This window comes from Callospermophilus lateralis, chromosome 3 (genome assembly GCF_048772815.1).
Source record: "Callospermophilus lateralis isolate mCalLat2 chromosome 3, mCalLat2.hap1, whole genome shotgun sequence".
NCBI classification, from domain to species: domain Eukaryota; kingdom Metazoa; phylum Chordata; class Mammalia; order Rodentia; family Sciuridae; genus Callospermophilus; species Callospermophilus lateralis.
The window spans coordinates 173,776,555-173,799,634 of record NC_135307.1 but is presented as its reverse complement, the minus strand read 5'-3'; the positions used below and the strand labels follow the sequence as shown (position 1 = coordinate 173,799,634).

General features: G+C 58.0%; 1 protein-coding gene across 2 annotated transcripts; it reads right to left on the bottom strand.

Annotated features, from left to right (window-relative positions):
- Positions 1-6,963: 6,963 nt before the first annotated feature.
- On the bottom strand, positions 6,964-20,732 carry Mylk2 (myosin light chain kinase 2). 2 transcript variants are annotated; one of them, XM_076851678.1, is made up of 14 exons: positions 20,632-20,732; positions 19,915-20,151; positions 19,712-19,811; positions 18,802-19,222; positions 17,513-17,811; positions 15,997-16,102; positions 15,324-15,417; positions 13,450-13,559; positions 13,228-13,369; positions 9,796-9,866; positions 9,554-9,682; positions 8,880-9,032; positions 8,673-8,805; positions 6,964-7,896 (listed from the first exon to the last, which is right to left on the bottom strand). In XM_076851678.1, exons 2-14 carry the CDS (start codon positions 20,077-20,079, stop codon positions 7,816-7,818), a joined length of 2,004 nt encoding a protein of 667 aa, XP_076707793.1. In that variant the 5' UTR covers positions 20,080-20,151; positions 20,632-20,732; the 3' UTR covers positions 6,964-7,815. The 2 variants fall into 2 exon arrangements, 1 of the variants encoding a protein (XP_076707793.1); XR_013090807.1 differs by lacking the exons at positions 6,964-7,896; positions 8,673-8,805; positions 20,632-20,732 and adding an exon at positions 9,159-9,226 and having other exon boundaries at positions 8,948-9,032; positions 19,915-20,125.
- Between the last annotated feature and the right edge of the window lie 2,348 nt (positions 20,733-23,080).

The window sequence follows — 23,080 nt, the reverse complement described above, 5'->3', positions numbered from 1 at the left end:
ACCCATCAGAGGAAGAGACGCGGGAACCTCACTGTCACTGTCCTGAAGGAGCAGGCAGACGGTGCCCTCCCAGAGCCTGGTCCTCCCCTCCAGATCATGGGTACAGGGAGAGGAGAAGGAGCGAGGATGTTGGGGCACCTTGGTGTTGGCGTGGGGCACTGAGGGTCTTCCGTCCCACGAGGTGACATCCAGGGTCCTGGAGATCCTTTCATTGGGGAGGTGGCCCAGTCTCCTCCAGAGCCCTCCCTTGGGCAGCTGGCCATGCTGACTTCAGCCCCAGTGGCTCCCCCCTCCCTCAGCAGGTCCCCTGGGGCCTGGGAGGAAGCGAGCCCGGCTGGACAGCCTGAAACGTCTGGTTCCCACAGACTCCAGAGCCGAGGTGGAGGGGGGACCTGCAGGGCGGGGGCTCACTGCAACCAGAAGGGGCTGGGAAAATGCCTGGCCATCTGTGGGGGCCCCTTCTCCCCACGCCTGTCGCCCCCCGCCCCCAAGCCACCAAACAGTGGGCAGTACCATGAGGGTCTGTCCTGCCTCGTGCGGACAGCTTCTTGGGTCGGCAGAGGGGAGAAGGGTCCTCTGGTGCCAGGGGCATGGCCCAGGAGGGGGAAACAGACCCCAAGGTGTTTGCCCCACCGCGAGTGCCCGTGTGGGTCAGCATGTGGCAGGAGTGTGTGGCCATGCACGTGCTGGGTCTCAGTTGGGTTGAGGAAGGAGGCCTCCGCTGAGCACCATCCCCCACTGTGCATCCCTGTGGGGCCCTGGTGAGCCCAGTCTCCTCCCAACCTGTGTCCTGAGCTGGCAAGAGGATGGGAGGCCGACATCCCTTGGGGAAGAGGCCTGAGTCCCTGCTCACTCCCACCCTGGGGTACCCCCCACATCCAGCAGCGAACTCAGCTCTGGGCGGGAGCCCCCTCTGCACCCCCCCCTCTGACCCCTTAGAGACTCCTTCTCTGTCAAGAAGTGAAGACAGGCCCCTCAGCTCCAATCCCAGGCAGGACCCGGGCTCGGTGCCTGCTTGGCCTCACTGCGAGCTGGACTGGCGCCCACCTCTCTGGGCCTTGGTTCTACTCCCTTTGCCCAGAGGGTGGGGGATGGGCAGCCTGACTCCGGGTCTGAGTCCCTGGGGAGGGTCTGCCCTGGGGGGTGGTCTGGAGGAGGTCCCATCCCCAGAGGGGCTGTGCCAGGAGGCCAGACACCATGATCTCATGTTGCCCCTGCTCACTGCCCAGCCCAGGGACCCCACCCTCTGGGCCTCCTGCCCTCACATTCTTTCCATGACCAACAGACACCTCTGGCTCCCTCCTGGCCACCCCCTTCTGGGTGGGCATTGACGGGGTGGCAATCTCCACACAGATTCAGACACTGAATCTGGGTCACCCAGAGAGAGCCTCCTGGCCCACAAAAGGAGAGACTGAGGCCAGAGAAGGTGAGTGACGGCCGGAGCTCACACAGCCAGGCAGGTCAGAGCTGCCCGGTGGGTTCTCAGGGAACAGTCGGAGCCATTGGGTCTGACTGCACCTTGGGTGCCCTCCTCCCAGAGGCTGGTCTTTCCCAGGTGAGGACCCCCGACCCCATCCCTCCCCACAGGTCGGAGCAAAAAAGAAGGATCCTGAGCGACCTTGCAGAGGGAGCCTGAACCAAACCCTAAAATGGCAGAGTCGTGGTCTTTAAGAATATTCCAGAGTTCTTCATCACCACGGCTCAGATTCTTGGAATATTGGAGTTGGCAGGGCGGCTCCCGCCCTGTTTCTGACTCCCCTCCCTGACCCCAGGGAGGCTGCCAGGAAGGAGGAGGCCCCTTCCCATCAAAGCAAGGACTGTCCGGAAGCTCCTCACCTGCTGAGAGGCCTCCCTGCCCACAGGCCGGCCTTCCTCAGACCTCCTCCACTGGGCCTTATCTCCCCTCCCGCCCACCGCTTCCTTCCCTGGTTTATGGCATTCCAAGGCCCGGTCACTGCTCCTTCCCACACCCCAGGCAGCGCCCAGGCGGGGCGGAGACCCTCTCCCCCAGAGGGTGGGGCACCGGGAGGCTGCCACAGTGACCAGGAAGCCACCGTCAGCCTGGTGTGCAGGACCAGGAACCAGGCCTGGGCCCAGACACCCTTCCCCCCAGGCTCCCGTGGCCCCCAGCCCAGTGCCAGGCCTGAGTGCCGGGGAGCCCACCCCAGCTCCGCTGCTTCTCGCTGCCCAGCAAGGGACTCCCCTTCTCTGTGTTTTCTTCGTCTATAAAATGTGGACATTCATAGCACCTATGCCCGTGGGATTGGGAGGATTACATGAGTTAATATTTGCAAAGTGCTTAGAACAGGGACTGGCACACGGAAAATGCTCTCTAAGTGTTTGTTAAGTGAAATAAAAAGGTATTTGGATCCTGGGCATGTCCCCCTTAACCTGACTTATCCCCCACCTGGGTGGTGTCTGGTTGCTGTGGAGGGAGGAGGACAGGGTTCTAACTGTGACCTAGTTGGAACAAGGCTTTGCCTCAATTTCTGGCCTCTCTACTTCTCTGCTGTGCAACCTTGAGCCAGTAGATTCACCTCTCTGAGTCTTGTTTTCCTCATCTGTGAAATGGGAGTAATGACTCCTACGCCGAGGACTGGTATGTGGGAAGTCCCATCCTGCATACTGTGTGTGTAGGGGGTCAACAGGAATGAAACTGGGATTAAAAGCAACCTGCGGAGGACCTTCTACCCTGGGCCAGTCCTCTCTGACCCTTCCTTCACACATGGCAAAAACCACATCCCTGAAGGTCCAGAGATGCCTCGTCCCTGTTCCCGCCCTGCGGTAACTGGGTGGTGACTCAGGGAGGCAGCTGGTGGGGACAGAGGAAGCGGTTCCATGGCTAAAAACAGGCTAGAGGCCTGTTCCGTCCCCCATCAGCCCGAAGGCCAGGGCTGCCCCCTCAGGACCACAGTCCTAGAGCCAGCCCCGAGGTCCCACTGGTCCCCCTCGGGTGCCAGGGAAGCCGGCCCTTCTGCTCCCTAAAGACAGCCTCCTCCCTGCTGGGCTCCCTTTCCATCCCTAGGGCTTTGCACTGGCTGTTCCCTCCCTCCTTCTGGAATGTTCCTCCCCACTGGAGGACTCTACATTTTTAAAATTTTCTTTTCCCTTTTTTTTTTTTTTTTTTGTGGTACTAGGGATTGAACCCGGGGACATTTTACCACTGAGCTACACCCCCAGCCCTTTTTGTTTGTGTGTTTGTAAGACAGGGTCCCGCTAAGTTGCCTGGCTGGCCTTGAATTTGTGATCCTCCTGCCTCAGCCTCCTGCTGGCGACTTCTTAAAATCTAGAGCCCAAGTCAAACATCACCTCCTCCAAGGAGGCTGCACACCCTGGGCTATTCCCCCTCTGCCCCTGTCCTTGCCATCTGGTGGCTTCTGTGTGCGCATATTCATGTTCAGGCCTCCACCTGAGGATGCAAGACTCAGCCCACCAGGTGGGGCCTGCCTTGTTCCTTTCATCCTTGGAGTCCTGGTCACCTAGTCCAGGCACCAGGAATTATATCTCAAAGACCCCCCAGCCCCCTCGCTCAGAGCAACAGCCCCTGTGGGGAAAGGCCTTGAGATAGGGCTCCCTCCTCCTTCGCCCTCCAAGCATTGGCCTGGCTCCTCCTTCTGCCTGGACCTGTCTCCCACCAGGACCACAAGGTCCCCTCCTTCACATTGTCCTTCAGTCTCTGCTCAAACGACCCCAGCACCTAGAACAGTGTCTGGACCCAGCAGGGGCTCTGGGAACTGCTGTAACAAAGGGCTCAGGAGCCTGCACCAGGCTCCACCCACACACCTCATGCGACTTTGGCATTGACCCTGGGAGGCAGGGACTATTATTACTCACCTTTCCAGACAGGAACTGGGGCTCAGAGAGGACCCATAAGTGGATTTGAGTCCTTTCGGTTTGACCTGGAATTCGGTCACTTGTTCCCAGCCCGTCTGCTTAGAGATGTCTGAGCTCAATACTTCCCGGCTCTCGACCAGCGGCCTCCTGAGAAGACACCGCCTGGCCTCCCCTGCTCTCCCTTCTCCAGTCTCCAATCACTGACCCGCCCAGATGCAGGAGTCCTTTTTAGTGCATGAATGTGATCCTGTCCCTCCTCTGCTCACAACCCTTCCGTGGCTCCCTACTACCCTGAGTCAGCCTGCCCTCCAAACTTCTTCCCAACTTCTCCGGACCTACTTCCTGCTTCATCTTATACAAAAGCCCTACAGCGCCTGGTGCTCCATAAATACCACCCTTTAGAGTGAAGGGAAGAAGGGGGGAAGGAAAACAGGGGTGGAGACGGATGCCAGGTGGGATGGTGGGCCAGGTGGGCACCTCCCTCAGGATGGCCCCTGCCGCCTCACACGCCCAGGGCGGCCCCGTCACTGGCCGAGTCTTTTCCCACCACTGCCTGGTTGGGTCCAAGGTGGCTGGTGGAATTCAAGGCCACTAGACCCAGACAGGAAAAGGCAACGTCACCAGTCCGGGTGTAATCCAAACCAGATGTGGCCTCAGTGGCTTCCAGGCCCATGGGGGTGGTCACTGTGGGCCTGGCCAAGGCCCAGAGGCAGGAAATGGTCTTGGAGGAAAGCTTTCTGGGCTGGGGCCATCTGGGAAGGGCAGCCCCACTGAGGGGTTAACCCTTCTCAGCCCACAGGCGGGGGCGGGGGAAGTGCCCCAGCAGCACAGCCCACCTTGGGGGGCACAGGGATGGACACTGCGGGAGGCGCCCTGTCCTGGCATGTGGCCAAGCAAATCATGCAAGGAAGAGGGCAGTCCACAGCCTGGCACCTTGGGAACCGCAAGGGACAGAGCCTCGGCCCGACCCTTGCTCAGGTTCCAGCTTGGCCCAAACCAGAGACCCCCTCCCTCCATCAGGGCAGCTCCGGAGTGAAAAGCCTTTTGTCGCCGTGATCACCAGGGATGCGAGCCCACTGAGAGGGCAGGGGCCCAGGCCGCCCAAGAGGTGGCCCCAGCTCACACCTGACTGTGCTCTGCAGCCCCAGAGAGAACAAAACCTCTCTGAAATCCTCTTTTCCCACCCACATTCTCTGCCTCCAAGGAGCAGGGGAGGCTTAAAGGAGGCCCCCAAATAACCCAAACAGCTTTCTAAGATGCATTCCTGGGAGGAGATGGAGATGGGGGCCATCAGCCCTGTGCCGTGGTCCTGTGTTGGCTTCTTGCCCAGGACTTGTTAATTTGCTGTGTGGCCTTGGGAAGGTCACTTTCCCTCTCTGAAGCCTGTTTCCTTACCTGTGAAACATGCTAAAGCCCACCCCAGCCCATCCCTCCACTGTCCTAATGGCCGTAGGGGTAGCAGAGGAGAGCCTGAGGCTGCCATGGTCACTTTACAGAGGAAGAAACTGAGGTGTGGCTGGGAGTCTGGAGGCCTGGGTTCTGGTCCCAGCATCAAAATGGTGAATGAGGGATCTTCCCCCTTTGGGCCTTGGTTTCCCCAGCTGGATCCCAGCCTTGAGTTTCTGCTCTGGCTGGACACGGCCTCCTCCCCTCCCCCTGGAGGTGACTCATCCCTCATCATCGTGCTGTGTGGCCGAGGCTCAGCCTGGGTGGGGGCCAGTGAGGCCGAAAGAACCACTCAGAGGAAACCGCAGGCCTGGCCCAGCTGGCAGGTGGCAGGGGACGGCAGGCTCCAGGGCCTGGGGGCCCCGCCCACCAGCAGGCCTCCCCACAGAGCCCACGCCAGGCTCCCAGCCTCGGGAGTCAGGCACAGGTCCCAGAGTCCCCCAGGCCCACCCTGCGGGGCACCTGTACAGCAGGACTCTGCACCCACCTGCTGGAGCAGGGTGGAGCGGTCAGGGCCCTGGCTTCAGCCTCCAGGGCAGTGTTTGGAGAGGGATGGAACCAACTGCTAGGGCTCACCTGGGTCAGGAGGCAGGCAGAGCAGGGTGAGGAGCAGGGCCCACCTCACTCGGGGTTCAAATCCTGGCTCCACACCAAGTGTGTGACCCTGGGCCAGAGGCAGACCCTCCCTGGGGCTCCCCCTGAGCTGGGAAGCAGCAGAACGCTCACCCGCTGGCCCCGAGAGCGGCCCAAGTGGTCGGAATGGGGCTCACTGCGTCTCTGCCACCCCGGGGGACCTCTGAGCCCCTGCAGGCTGCACCACTCTGACCCAGCGGGGAGGACTGCCCTACCAGGCTCCGACCTCCTACCCTCCAGCTGCCCCCGCCATGGATGCAGCCCCCTGCCCTGCTCGGCTGCCTGGCCAGTGGGAGGGACAGAGAACAGGACTCTGCCCTGGGTCCCCTGGGCACCCTCACCATCACAGGCACCGCGTCTGCCCACGCCTTGATTCTGCAGGCAGCGGGGGTGAGCTCCTAGGCAGAGCCTCGCTCTGGAGACAGAAGAGTCCATTTCAAGCCCCAGCCCCTGACCCGCCTTCCAGCGCCTTCCCCTTTCTGAACTGTCTCCTCATCTGACAGCAGATAAGAACAGCTCCTGAGCCGGGCAGTGGCCCACACTTGTCATCCCAGCAGCTCCGGAGGCGGAGGCAGGAGGATCCGAGGTTCAAAGTCAGCCTCAGCAACTCAGTGAGACCCTGTCTCTAAATAAAGTACAAAATAGGGCTGGGGACGGGCTCAGTGGTTGAGTGACCCTGGGTTCAATCCTTAGTACCAAAAAAAAAAAAAAAAAAAAAGACGATGACCCCGCTGTGCCGCGCTCCTGATGCCCCAACCTGACGGAGGCAGAAATGATATAGTCCCGATATGAGGACTAACGAGATAACATATGCAAGCACTTAACCAAAGCCTAGCAATCACTGCCACCCAGTCACTGTGGGCTGCTGCTGTGCCTCCTCTGCTGTGCCCTCCCTGCCACAGGTGAGAAACCGGGGTGCAAAGCAGGAACGCCTGTGGCCCAGATGGCGCGCTGGGCGCTCTGGCTCCTAAGCCTGCGGGGGTGCCCAGCGCTCAGATGCACGTCGGAGAGCGCCCACCCGCAGTCGCGCAGAGGGAAGGAGGCCACGTCCACGTCCAACCTGTACATTTATTTACAAGGCACAAGCTGAGAGCAGGTTGGGGGCTGCCCAATGGCCTTTGTACTCCTCTGGGACCTCTGACCCCTGCATTTGAGGCCGTGGGTGACCCCTGGGATGGGTCCAGAGTGGCCGGGTGGGGCGGGCTTGACCCTCAGGCAAGCTCAGGGGTGGTCTCCTGTGTCCCCCAGCCTCTCCCGGCCCCCTGCCAGGCCTGGGCGGGGCGTGCCCCTCTCACACAGTTCCTGTGTGTTGGTGGTCACCAGGAAGGCGGTGGGGCGGCCAGATGGTATGTGCAAGGCCTTATCTGCTGGGAGTGGGCGGGGCATGAGGTCCTCCCTCCAAAGCCTGCTTCTTCCGGGGCAGCTGGGCCTGGGGAACTGGGGGCTGCCTTCCTGCCCCCTCCAGGGGCCTCCCTCCATGACTGCAGGAGCCCCACACGCATGTGGGACCCCCAGCCGTCCCACCCCAGCTAGGAGCAAGCCCAGGCCGGGGATGCCCCTGGTGGGCAGAGCAGGGGCCACCAGGGCAGCAGTTCAGAGGGAGCCAGTGGGGAAGGGGAGCAGCCGCAGTGGCCCTTGGTAGGGTCTGGGGTGCAGCGGACGGACGGCCAGAGCCCCTGGGGTGGGGGGCATTAGCTGGAGGGATCTGGCCACACTCCGAGCGGCTCAGGTCGGGGAAGCGTCACTGCACAGGGGCGTGGGGAGCCGAGCCTCCCTGCCCGCGCAGCCTTGTCCCGACCAGCCAGCCCAGGGGTCTGGCCTGCCTTCTCGGGCCTTCTGGACTGTGTGGCCTCAGCCCTGGCCACTGTGCGGCTGCGTCCGGGCCTCAGCTGCTCCGGGGGCTCAGACCCCTAGAGCCATCAGGGACCCTGAGCTGCTGATCTTCTTGAAGCGGTTGGCAGCGCTGACAGCGATGAAGTTTTTCTAGGGCAGGAGAGAGAGGGGTCAGGGAGAAGCTGAGCGTCCTCTCAGGGTCCCCTTCACTCCCAAACCAGCCACAGGATTGCTTCCTCCATTCATTCATCAGATTAAGTCAACCAGGCCAGAGCCCAGACCACTCTAGTGGCTCTAAGTAAAAAACCTCTTGTGGTGGCAGATAAGTCCCTTTGTCTCCTGTCCCTTTGTTTCTCATTCCTACCCCCTCACTCACTCTACTTTCAGCTATACTGGCCTCCTACCTGTTCCTTGAACTCACCAGCTGGCTCTGCCACAGGGCCTTTGCACTGACTCTTCCCTCTGCCTGGAATACTCTTCCCTCAGTCCTGGCACGCTCACTCTGTATCTCCTAGAGGGCTCCTCAGCGAGCCCTCCCTGATTGCTTATTTATAAGTGCAGCCTCTCTCCTGGCACTGCTGATTGCCCTCATTTTTTCCTAGAACCCAACCAGCCTTAATCCATTCCAACAACTCTCCATTTTCCACCCAAGGTAAGTCCATAAGGATTGGGATGATGGTCTCTTGTGTCCACTGATGCCTAGAAGTAGTGGCTGTTTGATAAATATTTGGAATATGATCCCACACAGGGATGGGGTCAGAGACACTTTCCTGAGCCCCCGCCCCTGATGAGCCCCTCCCCAGCCCAGGACGCAGAGAGGGAGACCAGCCCTGTTTTCCAGGCCTGGTGGAGGAAATGTGCCGAGGCAGGGCTGGAGGGGCTGGGGTCTGCCACAGGGACTCCTCCCGCCCACCCGCCCTCGGTACCTTCCAGCGCCTCTTCATGAGGTATTTCTTAAGCAGGATCTGGGACTTGAGGCGGCGGTTACAGCGCTTGGCTTTCTCGGCCAGGTTGTTGAGCCAGGGGTGGGCGAGGCACTGGGCAGCGCTCATGCGGGCCCTGTGGGAGGGGCGTCAGCAGGGTGATGGTGGCACGGTTCCCACCCTCCCTGGCACAGTCACACGGAGGCTCACCCCTGATCCTTGACGATGAGGTTGGAGACAAAGTCTTTGGCCTCATCCGATACGGCCTCGAAGGTCTCCTCGTCAAAGTACCAGTTGGCAGACAGGACGTTATTCAGGGTCTCTGTGTCATCGTCTCCCAGGAACGGGGAGAGGCCGCTCAGCCTGGAGGAAAGAGGTGGCAGGGGACCGGGAGGTGAGACTGGACCTGCAGAGTGGGCGGGGGGTGGGCAGAGCCTCGGAGGCACACCATGTGCTGGAAAGACCCCCGGCTTCCCGAGTGGGACAGACCTGGGTTTGGATCTGGCTGGGTGACTTTGGGTAAGTCACTTCCCCTCTCTGAGCCTCACTCTTCTCATCTGAAAAATGGGCATGATCATCCCAGCTCCCCAGGGAGGATGAGGAAGGACGAGTGCAAGACCCGGTGATGAGCGCACAAAAAGTATCCACTGCCCCTCTGCCCCGCCCGGGTCGCCTGCAGCCTGCCGTCCAGGACCCTGGGCTGAGATGCTACCCCTCTGGGGGCCTGGGCTTTTCCATCTACGAAATGGGTACAAAAGCCCCTTTCCTGGTTCTCCCAGTGGGTGGGCCCACCTCACCAGGACCCCGGGGCCCACCTTGGCCTCTGCTGCCCCTCCCCTGTACCCCAACCAGCCCCACAGTCACCGCCCTCCCCCGGGGCTCACAGCATGTAGGTGATGACCCCCAGGCTCCACATGTCTGTCCTGTCGGAGATCTGGTCATAATTCACCACCTCAGGTGACAGGAACTCCGGGGTCCCAAAATTCACCTTCAGCTTCTCGTTGGGGTTGTACCTGGGGGTGCGATCACGAACTCAGAGCCCCAGCCTGCTCCGGGCACTCTCTGCCCTGCCCTGGCCCTGCCCACACAGAGGCCGGCCCTGCTGTCCCCGACACCCAGGTGGTACCTCCGTGCCAGGCCAAAGTCGATGATCTTCACCAGGTGGCCCGTGGTGTTGACACACAGGATGTTCTCTGGCTGCGGAGACGGGGTGACCTGGATTGGCCTCTGATCCTGCTCTCTGTCCCTCTCCACCCAAGACCAGGCTCCCCGACACAAGGCCCAAGTTGCCAGTGTGGGCAGCCATCAGGGGCCGTCCACTCTGACTGTCCCTGCACAGATAGGAGGCTGAGAGCCCCAGGGGGCTCGTAGGAAGGCTCAAGGCTGGAGAACACTCGGTGGGTTTGGGTCGGACTCCCCTCCCTCTAAGCCACAAAGAACAACGTCCTAGTGATTCTGAGGGGGACTGAGGTCTGCAGAGGAGAGAGGTGTGCCCGGGTGGGTGGCCAGGGCAGGGCCACCTCCAGGCTGTGGCGCGCCAGAGTCCCAGGCCAGAACACACCAGCCCAGGGCTCCCAGGGCTGTTACCCCAGGATGCAGCTACCATTCTCCCCACTTTATGGCCGAGAAAACTGAGGCTCAGACTCAGAAGTGCCATGGTGGCCCAGAAATAAGTGACAGAACCAAGATCTGAGCCTGGATTGTCAGACTTCAGCACTGGCCTCCCGAGGTCCCCGCCAGCCAACACGGTCCCGCGTTACACTCTGCAGGGTAGGCCTGGGGTGCATGAAGTGCTTGTGGGTTGGGTGCAGGGCAGGGACCATCTTCTCCCAGTCTCCTTAGTCCATCAGTGACTAGCCAAAGCATTCAGTAGGTGCTCAACAAGGCTCAGAGGAAATCTGCTTGTCAAGCTCCGGTGAGTGTGAGGAGGACGCTCCCCAGCCTGTTTCCTCTTCCTAGAACACGACCCAGGACTAAGCCCAGTCCAGGGCAGACACAGGAGGGTCCCCGTGGTTTAAGGCAGGTTCCACATAAACCCAGCACCTCCTGGAGACAGAGGCCCAGCCACAGTAGAGGGAGACAGGACCAAAGTCCTTGAGCCCCCTGGGTCTTCGCCACGACCCCGTCACTTGGTCCCTCTGGGTGTTTGATTCGAGGCCTTTAACCAAACGCTTCCTGAGGCCTTTGCAGAATCCATGGTTCACTCGGCCAGACAAAAGGGACCTCCACGGTTCAGCCGGTGTCCCACCAGGACAAGGAAAAGAAAGGCACCAGGCAGCGGGCACTTGAGGGAACAAGCAGACTCAGACCTCCTTTTGGAGATGCTCAGGCCACACCCAAGAGGTCCCCAGAAGCCCTGCAGCCATGAGTCCTGGAGAACAGCCTTGGGCTGGGGAGCACCCCACTCTCTTGATCCTGGCAAAACCCTTTCTGATGAAAATCTTATTGTTATCCCGAAAGCCACACTGCAGGTCGACCTTCCTGGGGGCAGTGCATTTGATTGGGGATCCTGTTCTAGTCCCCAAAGAAACTGGCTTTCAGAGGGGAATGCAGGCCTCTAATGTCCCCACGCAGGCACCAGCTGCCCCCAATAACTCTGGGGTCACCTTGACTCTTTCCTGCCCCTGCCCCCACTCAAACCATCAGCAAATCAGCTTGGCTCAGGCCCCATCCCTCTCTGAGGGTCTCCCCACAGTCTCCTGAGCACCCCACGCCCGCCCTGGCCCCGTGGAGCCATCTCTTTACCCTCCTCCCTCATCATCACAGGATGGTGACAGGGCACTTTCACCAAGCGAGGCCCAAGAGGCAGTTGGAAGGATCCCATGACCACGCAGATCGAGCCTGTCACGAGGCGACCCCAGTGGTGTCAGAGCCACCTCCTGCCACCTGCTCCGACCTCCCAGTCTCTGGCTCTTGCCTGTCTCCGCCTTCACAGGCAAGAGGCAGAGCACCACGCTTCCTCGTTATTGTTGTGCACTTTCCTGTAATACTTTTAATAATATTTTTATGGGTATAGATGTATATATGTGTTAACCATTTCTTTTTTTGGGGGGGTGAACTCAGGGACCCTTAACCACTGGGCCACATCCCAGCCCCTTTCTCTATTTTATTTAGGCCCCATCTCACTGAGTTGCTTAGGGTCTTGCCAAGTTGCTGAGGCTGGCTTTGAACTCGCGATCCTCCTGTCTCAGCCTCTCGAGCCACGGGGATTACAGGCATGTGACACTGCACCCGCCAGAGTAACCATTTCTAAGTGTATTCATTTTTTTTTTTTTTTTTTTGCAGTGCTAGAGATTGAACCCAGGGCCTCACACATTTCAGGCAAATGTTCTATCATTTGCTACACCCCCAGGCCTCCGCACATTCTGAATGGTTTATAATGCTAATTATTGTCATTATTATTAGTTACATTATGAATGTCTGTTTCCCCCACTAATCTGTAGGTTCCCTGGGACAGGTATTCTGTCCTTTGGGGTCCTTATGGGAAGACCTGTGTTAGGGGTAGTCTAACCTGTTACTGGGCAGTCCCTTCCCATCACAGATACTCGGCACGTGTTTATCAAGTGAGTGAATGAAATCCACCCGGCTGGTGGCACTGACGCACCTTGGCATTAACATTTCATCTCTGCTAGCCTCGCCACTTACCCCACAACATTAGCACCTGCCGTAAGGGTACCTGGCACTGGTGCGGCCCCTCCCTACTGCACACCTGGGCAGGTGTCACCAAGCTCCGGGCAGCTACTACTAGCCAACAGGAGTTGATTTGGTACATGATTCCAGGTGCCCTCCCCGACCTACTGCATGCCTGGTGCCATGCCAGTTCAGAAAGGGACATAAATATTTTCCATTAAACTGATGGTGACACCCACATCTCCTGCATTGGTGCCTGGACAATATTCTCATTGGTTAGCTCCAAGAAGGCAGAGGTCGATCTTTATTTGGTTCAGCCTCAGATCTCCACCACGGAACGCTGGCTGGCAGACAGCAGGCCAGAGACACATATTCATTCTTTTGAATAAATGAACAAGCACTCATAGTACCTATCAAAGGCCAACATGGAGGCAGCTGCTTAGCCACCTGGTTGTGAGACACACCGAGCCTGGAGCTCACGGGACTGTAGAGGATCCTTTAGCATCCAGGCCCGATGGCACACACCTGTAATCCCAGCAGCTCTGGAGGCTGAGGCAGGAGGATCACGAGTTCAGAGGCAGCCTCAGCAATTTATCGAGGTCCTAAGTAACCTAGTGAGACCCTGTCTGTAAATAAAATATATAAAGGGCTGGGGATGCGGCTCAGTGGTAAAGCACCCCAGGTTCAATCCCCAGGACCAAAACAATAAAAAATATTCTTTAGCAAATACTTAGCACCAGACTAGAAGTTCCATGAAAACTGGAATCACAGGACCCCCAGCTCCTGGTACTTAGTAAGTACCCAATGCCCTTTGAATCTGTTACTGGAACGATGGATGGAAGTGGGGGTGGAAGACCACTGGTGACAACGCGGACATTGGGTGTTAGTGGTTAGTGCCCCATCCCTTTTGGGAGCCCCTGCCCAGTACCTTGAGGTCCAGGTGCAGGACCCTCATCTTGTGCATGAAGAGGATCCCGTCGCAGATCTGCCGGACGAACACCATGGTATCCACCTCGGTCAGGTGGTAGTCTTCATCCACGATCCTCTCGAAGAGCTCGCCACCCTCGATGCTGCGTGCACAGACCGAAGTACAGGCTCACCCTGGGGGCTGGCACCCACTCCCCTGACCCGCCCCCCAGCTGGCACTCACTACTCCATGAACAGGATGATCTCGTTTGAGGTCTCCATGGCCGCGTAGAGCTGGATCAGATTGCGGTGGTTGAGCTGGTTCATGACCTCGATCTCCAGCATCACCATTTCCTGGGGACCCGTCAAGCAAATCACTCCCTGCCTCCAGCCCAGACCTCACCCTTGGCCAGACCTGCGGGTCCCTGCCTGGACCCCTGCCCAGCCTCCTTCCCTGCTGGCCTCTGTGCCTCTGTCTCCCCCCTTGCTGAGATCTCTCCTTGGAAGTCCACACCGACGTCCCAACTGTCCACTGCATGCAAGGATCTGTTCCCAAACACACATCTCGGCCTCTGACCCCGTCCTCCTGCTCCACACCCCAACACATCAGTGGCCTGCCTGCCATTCCCTGGGAGAACTGAGAAGGAGCTCAAATCCATCGTTCTCCAGAGGAAGCCACGGATAGCACCTCTCCACAGCTGATGGGCCCCGGCTTGCTCCAGCAGAGGGGCAAAACGTTAGGAGCCACCTCAGCTTCCCCTGTCCCTCACTTCCTCATGCCCCACATGGGAGCCACTGGTAAGTCCTTCAGTACAGGCCACTTTCAAACTAGATGATGTGCCGGTCATTTCTCACCACCCCGCACTGCCTTCTTAGTCTAAGTCACCAGTATCTATCACTTTCAAGAAGTGTGCCAGCCTGTTACCACCTTGGTAGGTTGGTATTGGCTCTGGGCAGGGATATTCACACCGCAGGAAACCTCAAATGCCACCCATCAGCCAGGCGCGGTGGCGCACACCTGTGATCCCAGCAGATTGGGAGGCTGAGGCTGCAAAATTGTGCGTTCAAAGCCAGCCTCAGCAACTTAGTGAGGCCCTACGTAACTCAGTGAGATCCTGTCTCTAAATAAAATACATACAAAGGGCTGGGGTTCGATCCCTAGTACCAAAAACAAAACAAGAAAAAAATAATGCATTCCTTGCTACCATGCTTAGAGCCATGAAGGGCTGCTGTGCTCCAAGCTGCTCCGTGTGCACCTGCTGTGCTCTGGGCCTTTGCATATGCCACACTTGGGTGCCTCTGTGGAAAACGTCATAACCTCACTTCTTAGTACCCCCACTATTTCTGGTACTGGGTCCTTATTTTCCTCTCATGGTCCCTCTCCTCTTCCTCCTCCTTTTCTTCCTCTTCCTCCTCCCCTGTGCTGAGGATGAAACCCGGGGCTTTGTAAAGGCAGGCGCTCTACCACGGAGCTACACCCCATAATGCCTTCTGCCTGAAACTCCTTCCTGCTCTCTCCTCCAGAACATCTCACTCTGAAAAGCCCTTGCTCAGGAGAAGCTGGTCCAGGAAGCCTCCCTGACCCCGTGGCTGAGTCAGGGCCTCCCTGATCCCACTCCTGAGCCTCCCACCCCCACTCCCGAGTTGAGGCTGTGAACACCTGGGCAGGAGGCCATCCTCACCCCCACACCAGCCCCTGCCTCACCACCTGTGCCCAGCTGCCCGCCCATTCCTGGGACAAACATTACTCATGGCCTCTGCGCTGGGCCCAGGCTGGGGACTAGAGATGCTCTACACTGGGCCCTTCCACCTTGGTGGGGACAGGGACAGTAGCCACACACTTCGAGACTCTAGTGCCCAGCACAGGGCCTGGCCCAGAGCCTAGTCCCACCAGCAGGGTTGAACTGAACCTGGGGTCATGAAGAGCCCGAGCCTGGAAGGGGGAGTCCCCAGAGAAGTTCACTAACTGAAAAGTCTGGTGTGTGGTGAGGGCCCGGGCTCCTGTCCCTCTGACTGCGGCAACTTCAGTGCAACGAGTTTTCCCACCAGGCAGAAGGTGGTGAGAGGTGCCCACTCCAGGCACTGCGCGCCCCGCCAGCCAGCCCCCCACCCCGCTACCTTGTCTTTGGGGGTCTGTTTCTTGATGACTTTGGCTGCCAGCTTGAGGCCTGTGGCTTTCTCTGTGCAGGTACAGACGGCGCCAAACTTGCCTCTGGAAAGATGAGAAGCCAGGAGTGAGGGGCTCTGAAGGGCAGGGGGTCAGCAGGGCCCTGTGCACTGCTCCTGTCTTGGCCCCAGACCCCATGGTGACTCTGGATCCTTGTCTGGGAGGTAGGAGCCATGGCCCAAGCCAGCCCTGCTGCCCTCCAGAAGCCGGGTACCGGCTGAAGGCAGGCTGTGCTCAGGAAGGGCAGCTCCTGGGCAGGATGGCCCTGGAATGAACCCTTCCAGGCTTCAGAGAGACACCCTGGGCTCTGGGGAGGCGCCTTCAGGTCTCAGGGAGGGAGCTGGCTCTTTAGTGGTACCAGACCGAGCCAGGATTGTTACCAAGCAGGAACTGCAGGTCACTGTGGTCCCAGAAGGAAAATCCTGTGTATTTCCTCTGGGAACACTGAATGACCAACGATGTGTCCATGAGAGGGACAGTGTCATCTGCATGAGACAGCCTGTGCACGTGTGGGCACATAGAAATGACCGTCTCCACGTGACCCGTCCCCTAGTGAGCTGTGTCTGGGCCGGGGTCTGGGTGCCCACCCACCTCTGGGTCCCAGTTTGGGGTCTCAGCTCTCACCCTCCCAGCGCCTCCTTGGAGTTCATGCTGAATTCACTGCTGACATTTCCGGTCCTCAGCTCCACAATGCGGTGTGGGAAGGGGGCGGGGGGTGGTGGGCAATCATCTGGGGAAGCAGAGCAGAAGGTCAGTGTCAGGAAGGCTGAGGATGAACTCTGTCTCCCCTTGTCTGCCTGCCTGGGTCCCTTCCAGGGAAGGTAAGTTCACTGAATGATCACTGGGACACCAGGAGAGATGCTAGGGGCCCAGTTTCCAATTTCCAGTTCCATGACATCTAAAATAATCTTGGAAGAATCCAGTGTGCCGGGGCAGGACCATGGGAGAGCTGATTGGACTTCTGAGACCCTCCTACTTTGAAAGGTAGGGTACTCCATCCCGAAGTGTCTTTGTTTCTATTAAAACAACCAGTACAGCAGCCGTGAAGTGGAATCCCAGACTGTGGGGCTGCTGGTTGGTGCTGGGACCTGCCCTCCCTCGCGGCTGATCTCGCCACCCGGACCCGGGCGGAGCAGTTCGGTGGGGGGATGGCGCCACCTAGCGTCCCCACGGGGAACTGCGGGCCCCGCGGGCCTGCGGGCTGAGTCATCCGGAATGGAAACCTCTTTATAAATAGCAGGAGGCGGCAGGGAAGCCGGCCGGTGATAAATCAGGCGGCCCTTGGAGGTGGTTCAGGTCCCGTCTCGCCGAGGATGTGATCTCGGGGCGGGGCGGGGGGGACGGAGGTCTGTGCCACCGCTGGGGGCAGGAGGCAGGGCTGCTGGCCGCCGCCCAGCCGCCAGGTCCTCCCACCCAGTCTGGGTGGCACTGTGCCGCTCACCAGGCAGGCTGGCGGGTCTCCCGGGGCACCTCGGCCGGGAGGGGGTGCGGGTGGCGTCCGGACACTGGGCTCTCCTGACCCCATCTCACCCACCCCAGCCCTGTAGCGTCCCTGTTGGGGCCCTTTCCCTCTTCGCCCCCTCCCCAGGTCCACTCATACTCAGGGCTCTCTGCTGCCCACTCACAATCGCCCCTGGCTCCTTGTCTGCAGTCCTGCCCCATCTCATGCACAGTTCCGTGGTCCCTGGTCCCACACACAGACACCGGTGCTCCTCAGCTCATGAACCCTCTATGGCTCCCAGAAGCCCTTCCCCCCAACCTGTAGCTGACCAAAGCCTGGCATTTGAGCCCTTGTATAGATTGACCCTCAAGCCACACTGCACTGCAGATTCTTGCTCTAATAACCTGCCTGACTTTTTTCTTTCTTTCTGTTTTCTTTTACTTCATTTAAGTCAAAGTAGAATAAAATCTAAATTGGAAGTCAGGCTGCCTTCGCTTATGCTGTGGGGCGCTTGGCTTCCTCTCTTCCATTTCTATCCAAAGGAAATACTTCCTGAGGCCAGGAACATTCAGTCTGGTGGGCCTGGGTGGGGCATAACTCAGGGCTGTCCAGTCCCCTGAATGGGGACTCTTGGGACTGATGGGTCCCTTCCCTCCCCCCACCTCTAGGGCAACCCCAGTCCGCCTGCCCCTGGCCTACCCAAAATCTGGAAGCAGTCCTCTTCCCTGGCTGTCAGACAGAGGGCCTGCCCCACCTCCGATCTCTCTGAGGGAACAGCCTGGAACTCGATCCCCCTCGAGGTGTCCCCTTGCACCTTAGCCTGGCCAGCCTGGCCTGGGGCTTTGTCTCCAGCTTCCTTCTGGCTCCCTGCCTGGATGTTCTTCCCTCCTTCTGCCTTGGCTGGCCCAGGATCTGTGGGGTCAGGGGTCACCGGCACCCCTTCAAAGATGAGCTCTGACACCTCGCTTGGGGGCTTCTCCACGAGTGGCTTCTCAGAGCTAGAAAGTGAGAACAGAGTTGAAGCTCCCGGCAGCCGCCACCCTGCACCTAGGCAGGGCTCCAGGCTTCCAGAACCTACCTCACCTGCAGCGCCCGCCCCTGCCCCCAAATACATCCAAATTCACTTTGTGCAAAATCATGGAATGGTCATTACCTTGACCATCAACCCACTAATAGGTCATTATTAACTATTAATGGGTTGCTGATACCATGTAGATACAGCTAAGGAGCTATGTAGCTGGGAAGGGGGGTCCTAGGGATGGAACCCAGAGCCCCGAGCAGGCCAGCCAAACATTCTACCGCTGAGCCACATCCCCAATCCTTTTTCTTTTTTCTTTTGAAACAGAGCCTCAATAAATTGTCCAGGCTGGCCTTAAACTTGTAATCCTCCTCCCTCAGCTTCCCAAAGTAGCTGGGATTACAGACAGGTTCCACCTCACCCAGTTAAGTAGCTCGTGATTCTTAAAAACTGTGACCGTGAAATTGACTTTACATGATTATCAGATTGCTATGGTGTGATCATTGTGGATGGCAACATATCAGGAATGACTTCAGGTGTACACAACTGATGCAACACGGGACCTGTGCTGTATGATGGTTACCAAAATATTAGCATTGACTACCAATCTATTAGTCATCTTTTCATATTATACCAATAAAATTAGAATAAGAAGGATTATCCTTTCCCCCAAGGTCTTGGCCAGACCTAAGTCCACGGAATAAGGGGGACTCTTGACCCCAGATGCCTAGAAAAGGAAAGAAAAATTCAGCCTAGGTGGTCTTTGGGGATATCTCCCACCTAACATTCTAGGTCTGGTTTGTGCAGGGACAAGATGTTTAACCAATGCCCAGGACAGAGGGACCTGGACATTAGAACTCCCCTCCCGGAACCGAAGATGATGATGTCCATGGCCAGCTAGGGGACCTGAGCATGACCCCTGGGATCAGAGCCACCGCCCCCTCCCCGCTCCCAGGCAGAGGGTGTTCACCTGGAGATGACCGCGGGGCAGCTGGGGCTGTGCAGAAAGGCCGGGGAGCCCCTCCTGGCGGCGGCCTGGCCCTCGGCTGCCTTCTTGCCCATCTTGGGCTCTTCGGGGCCCTGGCTGCCTGAGGGTCCCTGCTCTTCCCTGGACTTCTTGACACTGGCCTCGGCCGTCTCCGTCTGCTGGGGCAGGGCTGCCGGCTGCCCAGCACTGCCCTCCGCGGGCCCCCCGCCCCCATCCCCCTCTTCCCCGGGGCCCTGGCTGCCGGCTGAGGGTTGCGTGGGGGCGCCGTCCCCTTTCTCTGGGGTGAGAGCTTTGGTATCTCCCTTTGGGGGGCATGGGTCAGGATCTTTCTTGGGGTCTGGGGGGCCAGGGTCCTTCTCTGCAGCTGGAGGTCCTTCACCTGCAGCACCTGTGGGTGCCTCTTCTGCAAAGGAGGTAAGACACCCATCAGGACCAGCCCTCCTGGTCCTCCCACCCCAATCAGCTGGGCAGAGACCAGTTCTGGGCTCAGGTCTCCACTCGGAAATGGCTTGCAAATGCTGGCCCCACTGGGCCTAGGGGCCACATGGTGGGCCCTAGATGAGTGCCAGGACCTCGGAGGCCTCGGTGGGAAGCTGTCCCTTTGGGTGGGCCTTGCTGTCCCTCCCTCCACTCCTTGCGTAAGGTGTGTAAGTGGGTCCCCAGTAGCCATCCACGGTGGCTTCACACCTCCTGGTCTCTCCAGGAAGGACTTCCTGCAGGCCCTGGACCCAGCCCAACCCTACCCAGAGATCATCCTGATGTCTGAATCCCCATGCACCATGCACCATGCAAAGAAACTTCGGCACAGAACTCCTTCCGAGGAACTGCCCAGCCCTGGATTCAGACACCCCTTCCCAAGCTCCTCCCTCCATCTTCGGCCCCAGCTTGGCACCTGTTGATGGGCTCTGGATTCCCAGCTCCACTGCTCCATTTTCTGTCGCCATGAGGTAGGGAGGCGTGTGCTTCTGTTTCTCTAACTCAAGTCTTCCTAGCTGCAGAAAGAAGAGTGAGGTATGTCGAGCTAGTGAATACCTCCTGTGGTCTGGCTGTGGCCAGAGGAGGCCAAGGCCAGCTGACTTGAGGGTAGAGACGTACCTGGAGCAGAGAGGGGCAACCTGGTGGCTGCCTGTCTTGCAGCGGCTGCTCGGGAAGAGTTCTGGGGAGGTTGTAAGGGATTGGGCCCAGTGGGCAGAGGCGGAGGCAGGGGTACGGGCAGTGGAGGCGGGGACGGAGAAGAGGATCTCTTACACCAGGGGCCATGTAGCCCAGGCTGCCACCACCTGTCACTCTTGGCCCCCGTTCAGAGGACACGGCATTCTTCCCACGGCCTGGCTGGGGGGAGAATGGTGTGGAATAAGCAGGAAGAGAAAAGGGAGGGGGCCCCAGGGGCCCCAGGGGAGCAGCCCTTTCCCAGGCCTTGCCCAGTACCCCTGACTTGGTCAAGACCAGAGGGGGACCCTGGAAGGAAAGGGGCTCCCAGGCAGGGCTGAAGAGCAAAACTACACCCAGGCCCAGCCCGACTCTGCCACCTGCCTGCTACAACTCCTAGGTCCCCCAGAATCTGAGGAAAGCCCGCAGGTCCAGGGACAATCACCCTGACCCAAGTACCCCGCTCTGTGCCTCTGGCTCTGGACCTACTCGGACCATCTTTGGGTAAGAATTGTCTCAGGGGTATCTGCTCGACATGTCCATAGGCCAGAAAGCTTTTTCCTTAGATAAAAGGGATGGTGAAGGCAGGCTGAGCGGCCATGGGAGCTGATCAGTGCCCTGGGCCCCTCTCCTGTGCAGGTCCAGTGCTCTCTGATGCCCCACCTGAAAGAAGGAAGCTGGCAGAGTCTTTTCAAGGATCCTTCACTTCGGTGGGGACCTGAGAGACGGCCAGGTCTGAGGTGTTGGAGCTGAGACAGGGAGAGCTGTGCTCTGAGGAGCCTTCCCTCGCCCGGGGGCTGCTACCCAGACTTCCTCTGCGGCACCCTGATCCCCAGGGTGGCAAACTGTCTGGCCACCCCACCCACACCGTGGCCTCGGCTCCCCCATCCAACAAAGGCAACAGCCACTGCCCAGGTGGGCGAGGGAGGGAGAGCCAGGAGGGAGAAGGCCTGGCTCTAGGCGGAGAGGAAATCCATGCTGTGCAGGGGCTGGAGGAAGCCCCTGAACCTCCATGTTTTATTTCCGAGGTGGCAACAAGAGCAAGGTGCAGAGTGGCAGCAGGAATGAGCCATGGCATGTTCAAAACGGCCAGGGGATGATACATGAGGTTTCCTTTATTTATTTTTTGGTACTTGGGATTGAACCCGGAGTGGGGGGATTTACCACTGAGCCACATCCCCAGGACTTTTATTTTTTTTATTTGCAGACAGGGTCTAAGTTGCTTAGAGCCTTGCTAAGTTCTGAGGCTGGCTTTGAACTTGCCGTCCTCCTGCCTCCGCCTCCTGAACCTCTGGAATTACAGGTGTGCGCCACCGCACCAGCTTGTCAAAGGTTCTCGACATAAAATAGCAAAAACCAGAACTGGAGCCTCCTCCACAGAGTCGACTCAGTGTGACCCTCCATTCCAGGCCTGGCCTCTGCTCCCACCCTTCTCTGTTCAGTTGACAGCCTGCCTCTTCCAAGAAGCCAAGTCACTAATGCCCACATAGCACCTGTCACAGGCCAGGCCATAGTGCTCTTGTGTAGATGAGCTTACGTGATCTTCATAACAACCCCATGAGGTAGGTGCTCTTACAGATGGGAAAATCGAGGCACATCTTGTCTTTACGCATCATCTTGATAATAACTGGCAGTATTTGTTCCATTTTTCGGATGAGAACAAGGAGAGTTAAAGGAATGAGTGGCTCACCTAAAAAAAATCACTCAAAGAAGGGATGACAGGGAGGTAGCTCCGTGGTAAAGCACTCGCCTAGCACATGTGCAAGGTCCTGGGTTCAATGCCAGCTCTGCAAACACACACACACACACACACACACACACACACACACACACACACGGAGTTGAGGCAGGAATGTCTTATTTCAAAGCCTAAAGTCCTCTTTCCTCCCTAAACTTTCCCAGAATGTGCCTCCACCCCTCTCCCTGCTCGTCACCCGAGGGGAACTCATAGCTTTCTGAGGATGGAAATGCTTCCTGTCCGTGTCTATGAGAGGACCTCCTAGCCTTCTGTTTGGTTGTTTCCACAGCAAGTTCTAGTTTAGCTCAAAATGTTGGATATGTCCCTGCAAATCCCTGCAACCAAACCCTGTCAGTGCCCCAGGCTGATCCAGCGTGGGCTGACAATCTGGGCAGGGATGCTCACGTGTGTCCCCAGCACAGAGTGTGCCTGCCAATCACTGTTTGATATCTGTTAAATAATTGAGTGACCAGCGAGAAGTGGCCTTGGGTGGGATTACTGTGCTGGCCATTGCTGACATCCCCTTGTTATTATTGTGGTTATCAATACTAGTCATGTACTGAGTGAGGACCACTAAGGGCCAGGCTGGACCGACTGCCAGATCCTCCTGAGGGACACTAGGGGCCAAGTGTCAAGAGCATTATCTATCTATCTATCTATCTATCTATCTATCTATCTATCTATCAGTACTAGGGATTGAACCCAGCAGTGCTCTACCACTGAGCTGCATTCCTGGTCCTTTATATTTATTTTTAATTTTTTGGTGCTTGCTAGGTAGCAAACCCAGGGGTGCTTAACCACTGAGCCACATCCCCAGCCCTTTTATTTTTTTATTTTGAGATAGGGTCTCAGACACTGCTGAGGCTGGCTTTGAACTCTTGAGCCTCCTGCCTCAGTTTTCCTGGCTGCTGGGATTACAGGCATACGCCACTATGTTTGGCCTTTTTTAATTTTCATTTTGAGGTGGGATCCCATTAAGTCACCCAGGCTGGCCTCAAACTTGTGATCCTCCTGCCTCAACCCCCCTAGGAGCTTGGGTTGCAGGCAGGCGCCACCACAGCCAGCTAGGAGCATTTTGAAGATGCTGAGACTGATGGATGCTAGAAAGGATAAATAGTTTGTCTTCAGAGTCACAGAACTTAGTGACTTCAAATGACCCAGATTCAAATCCAGAGCTCCCTCTAAACAAGACCAAAAATCCAGGCTGAGATAACATAAGTGACTTTTTAAAAATTATTATTGTCTCTGTTTTAGTTCCCAAATGAAACTTAATTGAACTTTTACTAATATGGGCCAGAAACTGGGGTAACAAGTGTCCTTTTAATCCTTACAAAACTGCTGAGTAGGGGTGACTGGTGCATCCATGAAGCTCTG

Coding starts and splice junctions, on each gene's coding strand:
- Mylk2 (XM_076851678.1), bottom strand. CDS start 20,079: ATGGCCCCTGGTGTAAGAGATCCTCTTCTCCGTCCCCGCCTCCACTGC. Junction 19,223..19,711: donor AATCCAGAGCCCATCAACAG/GTGCCAAGCTGG, acceptor CCTCCTTTGCAG/AAGAGGCACCCACAGGTGCT. Junction 13,560..15,323: donor AACAGACCCCCAAAGACAAG/GTAGCGGGGTGG, acceptor ACGGGTCCCCAG/GAAATGGTGATGCTGGAGAT.